The sequence below is a fragment of the Haliotis rufescens genome, unplaced genomic scaffold (genome assembly GCF_023055435.1).
Source record: "Haliotis rufescens isolate VD_foot unplaced genomic scaffold, xgHalRufe1.0.p SCAF_1, whole genome shotgun sequence".
Classification (NCBI taxonomy): domain Eukaryota; kingdom Metazoa; phylum Mollusca; class Gastropoda; order Lepetellida; family Haliotidae; genus Haliotis; species Haliotis rufescens.
In genome coordinates this window covers 34,242,656-34,258,297 of record NW_025963779.1, presented here as the reverse complement: position 1 = coordinate 34,258,297, position 15,642 = coordinate 34,242,656, and the positions used below count along the sequence as shown (strand labels likewise).

Sequence of the window (15,642 nt, the reverse complement as noted above, 5' to 3'; positions counted from 1 at the left end):
TTTCAGTTATGTTGTGCTAGCTTGATGTTGGAGGAAAGCCTGAGGTGAGGCAGGTCTTGGACATTTACCACTTTGATGAAACCCACGATCAAGGGTTAGGTGCTGTCGAACCTAGAAACACAATCAGGGCAAGGTGCTGTCAAACCTAGAAACACAATCAGGGCAAAATTGGGATGCAAACCCTTGATTACAGATTTCTGGCATGGCTTATGGATGCAACTCGCAGCGAATTGTGGCATCTTAAATCACTGGGCACGTGTATCACTTGGCCTCAACAGTCAATTAATTATTGATGATACTTCATCCCAATGTCATGGTTAGTCCATTACAACTTTGAAACTTTTGTGATTTAACATCTGTTGTAAATGAGTGAGTGAGTGATTTTGGTTTACGCCTCTTTTAGCAATATTCATGCAATATCACGGCGGGGGACGCCAGAAATGGGCTCCACACATTGTACCCATGTTGGGAATCGAACCTGGATCTTCGGCATAACAAGCGAATGCTTTAACCACTAGGCTACCCGACCACCCCTCTGTTGTGAAAGGCTGATGTTAGTTGACAGTGCACATTGATCTTTCAATGTGGGAAACAGCTGACGAGACAAAGCATTTCAAACCATTGTAAATTATTTCCCAAAACAAATATCAATGAATATATTCTTTTAATCCAAATTCTGCTATGACAAAACAAAGCAACTATGGCACTGTTACCATTATTGAATGAAAGCATGCTTATATACAAACATTCAATGATTCATTCAAAGACTTACAAATTACAGCATGGTATATCTATTGCAAAAGATCATGTTAACATGGTACATAACATTGATGTGTTTTCACAATAAGTGCACAGCATCAATGTATATGAGTAAAAATATAATACATAAATACTGGGAACTAAACAGTAACACTGAAATCTTATGATATCATGAGGAGAAACACACATGCTCCATTTCAGTTCCTCAATTTCAAAACAAAAAGTTACAGCTTACAGAACCAAACATGCACTTTGATTGGATACAAAAACATGTTCTACCATGACATTGATGAATGCTTGATTCTGATTGTTTAAAAGAGGTTTCCTTTTTGCTACGGAAACCCCTTTAAAAAATATTAAGCCTTTTCACAAAAAAAGTGCGCATAAATACATAGAAAGCCTACATATCGATTCATAAAAAATGGCTGCCGATCAATCACCCCCATATAAACTGTAAAACGGATCTTTATTTCCTCTAATACACGCTGGGTCTCTAATACCAGCCAGGTCTCTAATACACGCCGAGTCAAGGGCTCTCATGAACTTAATAGACGGCGTAGTGTCAAATAGAGGAAATACGGTAGTTTGATATCAAATGTTTGGGGCGTTCTAGGCCGCAACCCTGACTGCTTCGATGATGACATTAAAAGATTTAACGAGTACATTGTAACAAATTCCAAGTCAGACTTCAGTCAGGTGAGCTCAACTCACAAAGTCACTTCAACCTTATTTTAGTATAAATAAACATAGTAAAAGTAAAACCGGTGCAAAAGATTCTAAAAAAGAAAAGAAACAAAAAGTATTTTTGAAACAACAAGTTGGAGTACTAAAAGTCATGCCTTCTGCAAAATTATATTTTCTTGTAGTCATTACATTCATACCAAGTTTAAGCCCTGTGCCCTGTGGTTCTTAAAAACAATTTTTAAACAATTCATAAAATTTGATTTCTAAAATATGATTAAATAACACGTTTATGTTTATTCACATAATAATGCACAGCATCAATGTAGAAGAATAAAAATAAGACACCAATACAGAAAGACAATATTACACCATAACACTTTGATATTTAATATATATACTCGAGAAATAGATTGTCAGTTCAATGTGCAATATTATCAGCAGTGTTTGAAGTATCGTCCTGTAGCTGCCAATATCATCTAGCAATGAGGCTTGGAGCATGTATGTACCAAATGTCAGTTTCATTCAGAAATATGGGATACCTGATTTAAAGGTAAAAAGATTGCATATGTTCATAATAAGCTATCTACATGATGTATAAAAATATGTCATGATTATTGAAAACATTTTATTATTGGCAGTGATGTTGCCCATCCCCACTGAATGAGAATGAATTGTAAATCAGCATGATAATAGTACTAGCACTAACTACTGAAGCTCACCTTTATGAACCACTAACCCTGAAAACTTCTTCTGCAAGTCTGTAAATGAACCAGCTTATGGTGATGATAAATACAGAGGAAAAGTAGAATGTTCACATACACTTCCTGTTTAAGTTATCATTTTGGGTTCAAGATGATTCAATCTCAGTCATGTACGAAATCTACAGGAAATGAAATACTTCCTCAAAGTGAAGGTGAATATTATTCTAAAATTTTCTTAAAGCATCTGTCATAGTGTCCCACATTGACAAATTAGTAGTGGGATGATACACTGATGGATTGCGATTTTTTACTTCTTGATATAAGTATCAATTAGTCGCAGACTAAATAAATTATATCGATTCTTACCTTACATGTTTGCTTTAATAACGGTTACAGGAAACACTAATTAGTAGTGAAAATGTAAATATTTAAATCCATTACAACATACTAGACACTGTCAACTGTAAATCATCATTGTGCCAGGTGAGGTGAAGGTGAAGTGAAATGGGGTTTTAATGTTGCATGCAAGATTATTGCACTTAGTTAGCGACATACATGCAGGTGTGGGTGTGGCTGCTTGTACTAGCCAGGACTAATGCTGGATATAAAGTGCTAGGCAACTGAGTTACCATGTCGCAGTTTAACATGAATACCCCACTCAGACACAGTATACGGACTCCAAGCCAACCAGTCCTTTTAATGCTCAGGCAGGGTAACAACAAGTACCATCTTTTTTACATCTATCGGTATGATGCAGCCTGGGATCGAACCCCCAACCATTCGCTCTGGGAAGACGCTCTACCACTAGACCACTAAAACAGTCTCAGTGTGCAAAGTACTTTGCCATTCTGTCTTTGAAAAAGAAGGCCTACATACCAGATAAGAGCACATGCAAGTATCAGATCGTGAGCAAGATATCGTGATACGTATCAGATCATACAGTTGGTGTATCGTCCCAGCCCTTATGACAATATAAAACACAATTTTCATATCGTTCAGAAATGTCTGTGACTAGCTGTTTCAGCGATAGAAACTAACAGTCTTCGTCCATGAGTCCTTATAATGAAAACATAAGAAAACCCTTAAAAAGTGCAAATTTCCACTAGTCCTTATGATATACTATAACTATTGAGCCGTATGGCAAGGACTATAGGGCTAGAGCGAATTTCTATCGCTGTGTATATATATGATAACAAGAATAAACAATACATAAACTTTACTGCACTGCCAGAGTTTTAAGGATGTTCTAAATTGAGTTTATTTTACATGTAATCCCATTCAATATTTCTCTCATTTTACCTAAAAAGAGGCCACGTCATACAGTAAAGTATCATTTTGGTTGACAACATATCAAAGGCAATGGCTTGAGACACTTATTTAATTACTGGGATCAAAACAATTTTTTTTTAAATATTAACATTGATCTTTAAATATTTATGTTTATAAAAATAATGCAACTCCCAAAAATAACTGAACTCTTCGGATAATGACTTATGGTTAAAACACAGAAGAGTGGCCATGGGGCAGTTCATGTGGAAGAAACATTGCCTTTTCATCCAGTTACTGACTGATAAAAGAGCTACATGTTTTCTTATGAACAGACAAAGCTGCACTCCAGCTGAACACCTCATTGCACACACAGGTGAACCTTTTCTGCTGAAAGTGGACTGCACGAATATGCATTCTTGTGGTATCAGCACGAGAAAATGTTTTGTTACACAATGTGCAAGTTGTTCCATTGATATATTTCACAATCATCTGTAAGTTGGTTGCCCGTCCATTCGGTGATTTCTTCACGTCTGCTACCACTGAACTGGATGGGATCTTTTTAGGCCTGCCGATGACCTTTCCCTGTGATATCTTTTTGTCCTTGACCTTTGGCCTATTGCAAAACTTCAAATGGCGAAGCATGTTACTTTTGAAATGGAATGGTTTAGCACAGTTATCGCAGTGATACCTTGCAGAATTGTACTTTCCCTTTTTCATGGATTTTCCTCCTATCAAAAGTGACTTTTCACTTTCATCTGACACTGTGAAACTGGTGTTGTCCCCTGAAGTGGATGGGATATTGTTATCAAAAACTACATTCTGTTGGTGTCTATCTTCATCTTGCAAGAGTGACTGCAAACAGAAAAACAGATTTATAACTCAAAAAGCAGCAACCATGACAACAGATGCTACACAAACTGTTCACATTGAACATTTGACATGTTCTCAATTACCAGCACAATCACAAGAAACATTACTGAATTCATGTCCTAATACGTATGGATTACCTGGACCACGTTCTGCTGTTTATCTATACATGTGATAACTTAAGACATGCTTAAACTACACATAAAACTGTTATTTTAGGATAATAGAAAATGACCTATGTTCCTATCACGGAACGTGAAAACAGCAACCACTACCCCAATAAGCCATCCTATTTCTCAGGCTGTAAAATACATGTAATCAACTTACGTTGTTAGTAGTGTGATCCAGTTTCGTAGACATCCTTCTTGAAATTCTCCGCTCACCCTCCTTGCCAGAACCTTTATTGATTGTCGGTAGAACAAACTTCCAAGCTTTCCTTCTCCTGGTCCTTTTGAACTTCCCATCACTTCCGGCTGTCTGTGAAGTGCCCTTTGTCCATGGTTTTCCACTTGTCCTTAGAGTCCATGAACTTCCTGGTGGGTGTGGGGCTGGAACAGAGCTGTCTTCCATCAGAGCTGCTTGGATGGAGGGTAGACTTTGTGTTAAAGCTCTTATTTGAGGTTTTACTTTCTGTCTTTTGACTGTTAAGTGTTTTGACAAACAGTGATACTTCAAGTAACTTAGGTGCTTAAACGTTCCCTTGCACACCTTGCACTGAAATGGTGACATTTCTGTCTTCCAAATACACATGTTGTGGACATAATGAGAAAGTAAATACTTACTCTTTAATGCACTTCTGAGTTTGTGGTATGACTTTGATCCACTTGATGAATGTATTTGAAGTTTTGAGGTGATGTTGTTTCTGACTCTACAATTTCTAACTTTGCCTTTTCTTTTCTTCCCTCTCCTGTGTCTGGTGCCATTGATTTGACCAGTGTAAGGCTGACCCTGAGTGAGTGATGTATCATCAACTCTATTGAAGGAGCGTCCACAGGAGTCAGTATCAGAGGTGTCAGCATTCTCATATATGACATAATCCAGGTCACCTGACTCGGCATCAGGTTGTTCAGTCTTCACAAGTCCTAGGTCTACTTCACAATCTCCTGAAGTACTGGATGACCCATTTAAATATGAAGAACCATTTTGTGCTGTCAAATCTTCTGATGTATATTTTACCCTTGACTGTGATGATTCCCCTTCTGGCTGTTCATTCAATAATCCTTCTTCTGGGAACATATTAGTTGACACAACTTCTAACACTACAGAAGCAGATGATTCATCGTGATTCATCTGTTTTTCTATCGCAGGAATTTTGGACACCTTTTTTTTTGTGCAAAGATTCACATATTTCACAGAGGGACATTGAGATTTGGGACACTGTCGTTTGAGAATGTCTAATCCTAATCCTTTAACTACTTTTTGTGGCCTACCTCTTCTTCTGAGAACTGCACTTCGGTCTTTCCCAACAGATCTGAAGGAGAAGCATGATTTCAAAGGTCTACCTTGACTTCTCCCACCTGCATTCATATCCTCATCCAAGTACGGCCTAATGGGTTCACTTCTCCTTCTACCTGGTTCACTGGAGTCAAGATCCTCATGTTCAGGAGAAACACATGAAGGCTCAGAAAAAGCATCCTGTTCTTTGGGAGAAGTTGCAAGATCTGTGGAATGTACCCCTTGATTAGTGTTGCCATACAGATCATCGCCCTGGCCATTTGTCATGAAGAGTTCCCTGCTAGGAGACACTTCCATTGAAGTATTTTTCAGCTTACCTTCCTGTTGGCTGTACACTTCTCCATCCTTCCCACTGCTGACACTGGGCTGTTCATGAGAACTGTCCTTGGTGTGAGGTCTTTGGTGTAGATATGCATTACAAAATGAAGGAGGACTAAATGCTGTTTGATGACCATTCAGAGATTCCACAGACACAATGGTAGGTTGTAAAGATGCTTCCTCCTGAAAACTTGGTGCAGCTTGTTCCAATCTATGGCAATCAGTGTCATGTTGTTGGCCTTGGAGATGGCCCTGGGAAGATGCCATGGGTGATGCAGTGGATGGCACTTGGACAAACGGTGCCTGCATGGACTGCACTCGACTATATGATGCAGGTGACTGTGTTAAAGTCCCTACAACAGCAAACCCCTGGTCTTGTTGACTTGGGAGCTGTTGTAGTTCAAGGACAGGAGACAGAGGTAATTCAGTTGGTTGCAGTATTTCGGACTCGGCTTCATAACTCTGATCACCCAAGCAGGACAAGTGAGACCGCTCCAGCAAGGCAAGAGCTTTGGACAGCTGTAGGACCTTGGCAGCTTGCTTTATCTTGTGCAGACTGTCCTTGGTGACCACCAGCTCCCCAGTGTACAGATAGTCCAGGATCATCTTCAGTATCTCGGAGTCAATGTCTGAAACCAAAATTATTGTACTAATAGAATAAGAATTGTACATTTTACAAGAAATTGTATATCTATATACTTGTCCTAGTGCACAATATGCAGTTCTCATTCTTTTTAATCCTAAGTGGAAAAGTGCCTTAACACACCTCGCATCACCATGGTCACCTCCCAACAATCTGGGTCATGCACGCTTATCATGCTGGTCGACCTACATGTGCTCAACATGTGATTTCTCTAGCCAACTTTCTCTTTCTTGAGCTAATAGGCTACAGGAATTGTGATTCAAGGATAGAATGGTGAACATACAGTGTGTGAGAATAAGGATATCAATATACAATTTACTGTAAAACTTACAAATTTTTAAACTTATCCCATGTCACACTGTGCATTTATCCCACGGTTGAAAGGTGGGGGCGCAAATCCCTAGCCTATAAAGGCAACAACCATAGGATATACACAAGGAAGCTCGTGCTTAACAGTGATACAGAACAACATTAAGTAACACTGTCAAGTGTCACAAAGACACTCTAAAAAAGACTCTGATAAGTGAACAAATGAAACACTTGAAATTGGGAACAACATGTGAAACATGTTCATTAAGAAGATTAACTGTAAAGCCATATGATTCGATTCGTAAATCCAAACAACAAGACAGGGGTATCACTATCTCCCTTGGATGATAGGACAAGCCAACTTGGCATCTCTTTCAACGCGTCATCAAAACCATCAATCACGCCTTGGTGATTTAAACAAAGGTTAAGACGGGATGAGGAACGATTGACTATATCCACAAAAGGATCAGTGAACCAACACCTAACAACACATGCAGAAGGCACAGGTGAGTGGAATAGAGGACAGTGAAACAGGAATCAGGCTGCGACTTCCAGGTAAGGACATAAGTCTCTACAGAAGAGTGAAAGCTTTCTCCAATCGCATACTCAGTCTGGGAGAACCCCCAAAATTATAATAACCTCAAAGAGCCATGCCAAGGTTTATTTTAGATATAGAAAGATATAGTACAAGGAACTGGATCAGGTAAATGTCTCACCCATATGTCTCCTTTTCCCGTCTTAACCTTTGTTGAGTCTCAACTAAATTTAGTTGGTGATATATGATTCGAAGATGATGCGTTGAACATGTAGGAATTTGACAAAGGGCTTAGTGAGGCAGGTAAATAGCTAAGGGGTGAAAAAATTCCAAATGGGAGCACCTTCCATTGGTAGTGGTGGCCGAGGAAAATGAACTGGAGGAAGCGGCAATGCTCCCGATGGATGGGGACGTGTAAATACATGTCCTGTAGATCTACACTGAACATGAAGTCGCAGGGACGAAGAACCCTAGTAATGCGATTGACGTCATCTGGGAGTTACTGCATCTGTAGGAGGACCCAACTAAGAGGCACGCTGACTTCACAGCTTGTAAGAGAGAGTAACTGTGCCGGGGTGGGTTTGTGTAGGCATTAAACATAGCAGGGTTCCATGGAAATTCTCGTTGTTGATAATGATAGTCATAAGAACGAGAACAACAACGTAGACGAGAGTCAAGATGAATGAAAGAAGAGTAGTGAGCCAAGTGTGACCAGTGTCCAATAGAATTGGTATAAAGTTATTACCCGAAATGTGAGTAGATGACCAATCCCCTGATCATCAATCCTATGAAGATCTCCAACCTCAAACCATGGGGGAACGTTTGATCCTTAGAGTTACGTCGCTCCTTTCAGATGCGGCGATCCTTAGAGGAGTGGCGAACGTTGGGAGTGTCGCGATCCTTGAAAGGTTCGTCAAACCGTAGAAGTATGTTGATCCAGGGAGGAGATCGCAGATCCTGTGATCACGGATTCTTCGAAGATCGTCGATTCGAGTTCTGTGGGAGAACTGAAAGCTTGTTTGCTGAACACCGATTAGAGGATCAGGAACACCGAGAAGGAGGCGTGGAGTGACAAGCTGCCGAGGTAGATAAAACTGCAGTCTGAGAGATGCCCTCAGGTGGAAAAAGATTGACATTATCAGTGGCAGTAGACGGTAGGCTTCACAGAAGCAAGAGGGAGTGTGGCCAACTGTGAGGAAACTACAGTAGGTTGAATCGCCGTAGACTTCGATATTCCAGAAGGGGCTGAGCGGTCAAGACTGGAACATCTTCCGTGAGAAAGTGGTCAGATACTCCATTGTCATCGAGAGACAAGATAGGAAGCGTTGGGGTAGACAATTCAACGATCATCGAAGATATAGGTAGCTTCGCTGATTTTTTAGACTTTTTCATAGGACTTTTCTTTGTTTTTGTCAATTTTTCTTGTTCTCTTTGCCGGCACTTGTGAAGATAAATGCTGCAAGATTGAAGAGATGAGCTGCAATGACAGCAGCAATCCAAGCAGACATCATGGGGGTTGGAAGGGGAAAACACCTGCCTACAAGTCAGGCACATATGTGTTTTGAGTGTGTTGGTCGACTGCAATGAAAGCATGCATAACCCAGAATGTTGGGAGGTGATCATGGTGATGCTAGGTGTGTTTGGGTGGATTGTCTTTTAGATGCTGGAAACCTTTGTTTAGGCACTTTTCCACTTAGGATCAATAGAAGAACGAGAAATGCATCATGTGAGATAGGATAAGTTTAAAAATTACGAATATTTGTATAAACACATAAATCCTTAACAATCACTGTCTGCATATATGTGCTAAAATTTATCTAGTATCAGCGTCTTATACAGTGTTCAAAATTAAAGGGGTCCTGGGGTCCTTGAGGTCTCCTCATGGTATTTATGTTGGACCCGCCCTAATTCTTTCTTTTAAAAAGAGTTATGACAATGACCTGTTGACTTTCATGCATAATTTCTAACACTGCATGTATTGTAGCATTTCCATCTTTTGACATAGATTACCAAACTATTGCCATGTGGGTCACTCTTGAAGGCCTAGAATATCCTTATTAATTCAGATATCCAGAATGACAATATGTTGATGTGTAATGGCAGCTGCTGTTATATTGGCAGTATCAACATATAAGAAAATTGTACATAGATGTTAGAATTCCACAGAAGTATCACAATACCATGTGTAATGATGAATGATTATAGTTTTATCAAATACCATGAATATACTCCCCAATACAGGTAAAATACAACTGAAAACATAGGCATAACCAAGCTTTTCAAAAAGAGAATTGATTCCCTTGGAAAGTTCAATTTGGTATTGAACCCAAGAAAGGACCATTACAAATTGTACTTACGTCAGGAATCAAACCTGTATCTTAAACCAAAGACCATATTTAAACATAGTTTCTGATAAAGTACAACAAACATTTTAACCACCTCACAACCTCATAAAGGATTTAATTAATGACAGCTTACTCAGTTTCAAGCTGCCTGTGTCTGACACCATGAACTGCATCACGTTCCTGCTGACTGCGAGATGCCGAAGAAAATCTGAATGTGCTGCCAGAACCAGCCAATGAGCTTGAATGTCAATGCCATCGCTGGAGGTCAAGGTCACATCACACAAAGTCTTGTCCTTGTACAGCTTATTGAGACCTTGTTTCAGACTGAGGCCATGTTTGCCATCAAAGAGAATTTCCATGGCAGTTTCATCCATCCTGAAGAGATATCATATAACAATATCATATATATACAACCTACAAAAATCAAGGGAACTAATGATTTGAATGTTTTATGTTTTGTTTGTTTATTTGTTGTTTAACGCTGCACTCGGCAATATTGCAGCTATATGACGACGGTCTGTAAATAATCGGGTCTGGACCAGACAATCCAGTGATTGACATCATGAGCATCGATCCACGCTATTGGGATACGATGACATGCATCAACCAAGTCAGCGAGCCTGACCACCCGATCCCGTTAGTCGCCTCTTACGACAAGCATAGTGACCTTTTACAGCAAGCATGGGTTGCTGAAGACCAATTCTACCCCGAATCTTCATGGGTAGATTTGAATGTAGCTGTCATTGAGGTGTACATGTACAATATTGTGGTGGTGCATCTGAACGCAGAAATTGATAGGCTACAAGGCACTGTAAATGTTATGCTGTTATGCTATTTACAGCTAACCAGGAAATACTTGAAAATCTGTGAAAGCTGGTTGTTAAGCAGTTTTGTTATCATGGGAATTATTCATGTGTTTAAAAGCAAAATAACTTGTAATGGAATGTATTGTATGTATCGTGATACAGGGTTTGTAAATCGATGTATTGTATCGTGGGCCTTGTATCGTCATATCATTACACCACTAGAAGTCAAAATGCTAAGTTGCCAGAATGTTTGGCAAAGCAACAAGTGTAATTTCTCGACAGTGGGACAAGTCCCTTCAAATGGGTTTGCTTGCAATGGACCTGGGTGCTGCAGGCGTAAAAAACTTACACCTAGTCAAGATCTTCTCATTCCACTTTTTGCACTAAGCAATAGATTCAAATCTGCTCCTGTTATCATCAGAGAATTCCATACAAGAACAGGAAGGCAAATTTTAACATCTACTGTTAAAAAATGGCTCTATGCAGCCTGCCTGAAAGCAAGGTGTCCTGAGAAGGGTGTGACCCCAACAGGTCACCATAGGCGGCAAAGATTGGGGTGGAATAGGCAATACCAGGGATGGGCTGTGTGCCAAATGTATTATATATCATGTCTACAGACGAATCAAGGTTTTGCCTCTGATTCACAGATGGTAGAAAATGTTGTTGGCAACGTTGCAGATTGCCATGGCAACAAATTCTTGACCATGATCAGTATAGGGGTGGTAGTATCATGGGGTGAAGTGGTATCACACATGACAGCCTAACTGATTTGGTTATGATATTGTGAATGGACATTTGTCTGGCCAGCAATATGTTGACGACCATTATGTTCCCAGTTGAGCAGCTGTGGCATGTTCTCAGGTAGAGAGAGAATGACCCAACACCCACCAACGTGGCCCAGCTTGGATTAGTTCTTCAGGCAAAATGGGCAATATCAAGGGTAACCCCATGCAAGTTAATCAACAGCATGCAATCAAGGTGATGTGCAAGTGTCGCCAAACACGGTGGACACACTAGATATTGATCTAAACGCCCGAAAATTATCTTACAGACATTTATTGTCATTACAACACCATCACTGTCATTTCATCAGTTCCCCATTTCTTGTCGGTGGTATAGCAATGTATTGGTCATATTTCAAACTTGCAAATATTCAATGAGGCCAAACAAATTTCCTTACAGATTTGGGTGCACTGAAATACATACAAAAGGTGTAAAAAAACAGAGCCACAAGGCTCTGTATCTCAATTAAATTAAAAAGAAATAATGACACCCATGTTTAAAGTCAGATAAGAATGCATGCCAATTTAAGAGACACCATAGATGTAAACTTACATACACCGTGTCACCTCCATAGACCTCATAGTTTCAGAGATGCAGTAACAAAAGTGGGGTAACAAAAAGTGGGGTATGTGAAGGTCAAAGGTCAAAGCTTGAAAAAAGATCAAAATATGCCGTGCATATGTTATACCACATACCATATACCTGCTTCATATAATTTGTTTATAATCATTCTTGCAGAAATGGCTGAGTAATGGACAAAATGACATTTTCAATAGAGCTGCCACAGCATGTTTTTACCTCTTGCCAAATGGTTAGGATCATTCCTCATGCCACTGGTCAGCGTTAGAAATTGGCACTAGTCCTATAGTCCTTGCCAAACTGCCCAATAGGACCAGTGCCAATTTGCCATTTTTAAGGGTTTTGCTTTATGTTATCATTATAAGGACTAGTAGACAAAAACAGTTAATTTCTATCGTTGCTGGTTCATCTGGCCCTGACTTGATTATTTACAAACCGACATATATTAGCTGGAACAAGAGTGATTACAGGACAATACAATATTCATTCACTCGCTCTCTCCTAAAAAAACAATCCCAAGATTGTGTGTCAATGGATTTTTTAGGAAAGAGAGCATCTGGGTACTGCTTTGGTCAGTCTAATTAAAATCAGATCTTTTACTTAGATACAACACCTCTCTGTGTGAATATCAGAGGAAACTTCCTTAGTTAGAGTTCAAATGACAAAGTCGACTCAGATGAACTGTGCTGCCAGCAGCTGGCCAGTGCCACAAATTCTAACCCGAGGAACTCTGAGGATGTGTGCGTTCATTGTGTTTGTGTCATGGGCCCAGTGCACGCACCCTTCTTGTCACCATAGGGTACATTTGAAAGTGTGTACCACCCGTGAGGATAGTACTGAGTTCTGGTGTCCATGTCACGTTGAAAAAAAAAGAATTTAGGACACCTGAGACTTGTATATATGTGCAAAATGTTTGAAGGTGATTGGAATAGGAGTGGTTTTCTTAATTCACCAGAACAACCATTATGTAACTTGTAAATATTTTTTGAAAATACTCATTTAATGGATCACTTGTCGCAACGCCAAAATTTGTAGCCCTCCAAACACACCATATTTGCTCAAGGGTGATCACTGTTGGTCAGCCAATCATCTGGCAGAAATCCGATGACGTCACTGTCAAAAAGTTGTTTTGGAAGCTGAAGCGATCGACTGATTGCTTCGTTATTACAAGGGAAAAAACGATCACGATTTGTGCAAAATATCAATAAACTTCAAGTTGACAGGTAAGAAAACACTTAAGTTCAATATTTATTCATTCATTGTTTGGGCATGGCAATATCTCTTATGTGACTGAAATCCAATTCCCATGATTACGAGAGGTGAGGTGAAATCGGGTTTAACGTCGCGTTCAAGATTATTGCACTTATAGAGTGACGTGCATGCACGTGTTTGTAGCTGCTTGTACTATTCCGGACTAAAGCCAATCTTATAGTGTTAGTCAAATTAGATACCATGCCGCAGTTTAACATGAATACTCCCCTCAGACACAGTATACTGCCACCGAGCCAACCAGTCCTTGTTTTAGCCCTTAAATGTTGGGCGCCAGGCAGGGTAACAACAAATACCGTCTGTTACCGTCTTTTGGTATGACGCAGCTGGGAATCGAACGCCGACTTTCTGCTCTCCGGGCAGACAATCTACCTCTAGACCATGGAGGTGGTCCCATGATTACACAAGGATGTGCAACAGACTGATGCACAATATGTTACCATTGCTTACACCCTGTCTGCCATATATTCCTTAAAAAATAATTTAACAAACCAAATTAGTTTGTTTTATGAATCATGCATAAATTGAACATATTATTAGTCACAAAATCCATATGTTTAGATCAAATTGTGAAATTTTGGCTAGAATAGGGATTCTGCATACAAAACATGACAAAAAATTGGGGTTCTTAACGTAAATACACAGTGATTAGAGCTACCTTTGAAAACTGCTTTCATCTCTTAACCAATACTGAATGTTTTATTTTTTCGAGCTCAGCCTACACCACAAACCCACAGATAGACAAATATCTAGTCTCTGAAATGAACATATATTACAGAAAAACAGTTGTTAAATTATCTTAATAAGATATAGTAAAAAGGAGCCCAGAGACTGTCCTATACTGCAGCAATCTAGACTTGCCCACTATTATAGACTTGCAAGGGCTATATTGGACATATTTGTTTCTGGGTATGACAGACTAGACTAGGCTAATCTACAGACTGCAGGCGAAAATATTTCCTTGTTTGATAGTACAGTTAAACATCCGCGTTCTGATTATGTGACTACTCAGATCTATAGAATAAAACAGCTTTTTCAGTTCTGAAACGAAAAGGGGCAGTTCAAGAGTAGAAAAGTCAATTTTGACCGGCCCGCGTCTGTTCCAGTCAGCGCGAATGGCAATGCCATTGTGAACCCGAGGCGATGACCTGCAAAGCTTGATGTAAGCAAGAAGCCATGGACTGTTTCTGAATGTCTTATCAATATTTGACATCACCGTAGCGTTGATAAAGTTACCTGGCTGATGTTATGTTATGGGAGCGTCGGTATCATTAATGCACTAAAGATTCACACAGAGTTGGCATCTATTCCATGGTCAACTCTGCCGTTTGTCCCTCATGTTCAGCCATCTTTGTTGATGCGGTCGACTGTAGAACGGAGTAGCCTCCCTTAGTCGATATTGCAATCGGATTTCCTCGTAAGACATCATCACCTTGCGAACAGAGGATCGTTTGCATCCGAGGATGGAAACATTATGGCATTTATTAGCGGAGGTTATTCCAACTAATAAAGAGATCACGCTCCAAAAAATGTATGTCATTTAGACTCATTACGGAGACCATCAAGTGTTATTCTGTTGCAATTCATGTAGTAGTAAATTTTCTTATATGAAATAATATTTCAACTTTCAATTAATTAGTCACCATAAAGGGACACGATTCCCGACTCTCTGTGTGAAGATCTGGCCACACCTCCACAGGAGGTCGCGTCAGGTGTACTTTCCAACCATCATCGAGGATTTTAAATTCTTGGTATGAGTCAGCTAGGCCTTAAAAACCGTGCATTTTCGTTCCACGAAAACGATTGTAATCGAGTCGTTACGAATGCACAAAAAGCGCAATTATATTCCGTTTTTTTTAAATATATGAATTTATGTTTCTGAGCGCCATGACATCTACGCCCAATATGGTTACTGTCGATGGCATATTTGTGATCTGTGTCTGTTTACATTTGCTAAGATCGAAAGTCTGAATCGAGGTGGTAAAGACATGAAGTCAAAACACCTAAACACAAAACACACCATGACCGCCTCCGTGGTCCAGTTGTATAGCGTCTGCCCGGAGCGCAGAAGGTCGTGGGTTCGATCCCCCGCCGCGTCATACTAAAATACGTTAAAAGATGGTACTTGTTGTTACCCTGCCTGGTGTTTGGCATTCAAAGGGCTAAAACAAGGACTGGTTGGCTCGAAGTCAGTATACTGTGTCTGGGGGGAGTATTAATGTTAAACTGCTGCATGGTATCCCAGTGGGCTAGGTAGCATTATAACATTCAAGCAGTACAAGCAGCCACACACACACACACACACACACACACACACACA

The 15,642-nt window shown here is 39.9% G+C and overlaps 1 protein-coding gene across 3 annotated transcripts; it reads right to left on the bottom strand.

Moving 5' to 3' along the window:
- Nucleotides 1–647: 647 nt before the first annotated feature.
- LOC124139454 lies at nucleotides 648–14,690 on the bottom strand. 3 transcript variants are annotated; one of them, XM_046506517.2, is made up of 5 exons: nucleotides 14,559–14,690; nucleotides 10,019–10,260; nucleotides 5,063–6,682; nucleotides 4,608–4,855; nucleotides 648–4,265 (listed from the first exon to the last, which is right to left on the bottom strand). In XM_046506517.2, exons 2-5 carry the CDS (start codon nucleotides 10,257–10,259, stop codon nucleotides 3,705–3,707), a joined length of 2,670 nt encoding a protein of 889 aa, XP_046362473.1. In that variant the 5' UTR covers nucleotide 10,260; nucleotides 14,559–14,690; the 3' UTR covers nucleotides 648–3,704. The 3 variants fall into 3 exon arrangements, with proteins under 3 accessions (XP_046362473.1, XP_046362474.1, XP_046362471.1); XM_046506518.2 differs by having other exon boundaries at nucleotides 4,608–4,828; XM_046506515.2 differs by having other exon boundaries at nucleotides 4,608–6,682.
- Nucleotides 14,691–15,642: the final 952 nt, after the last annotated feature.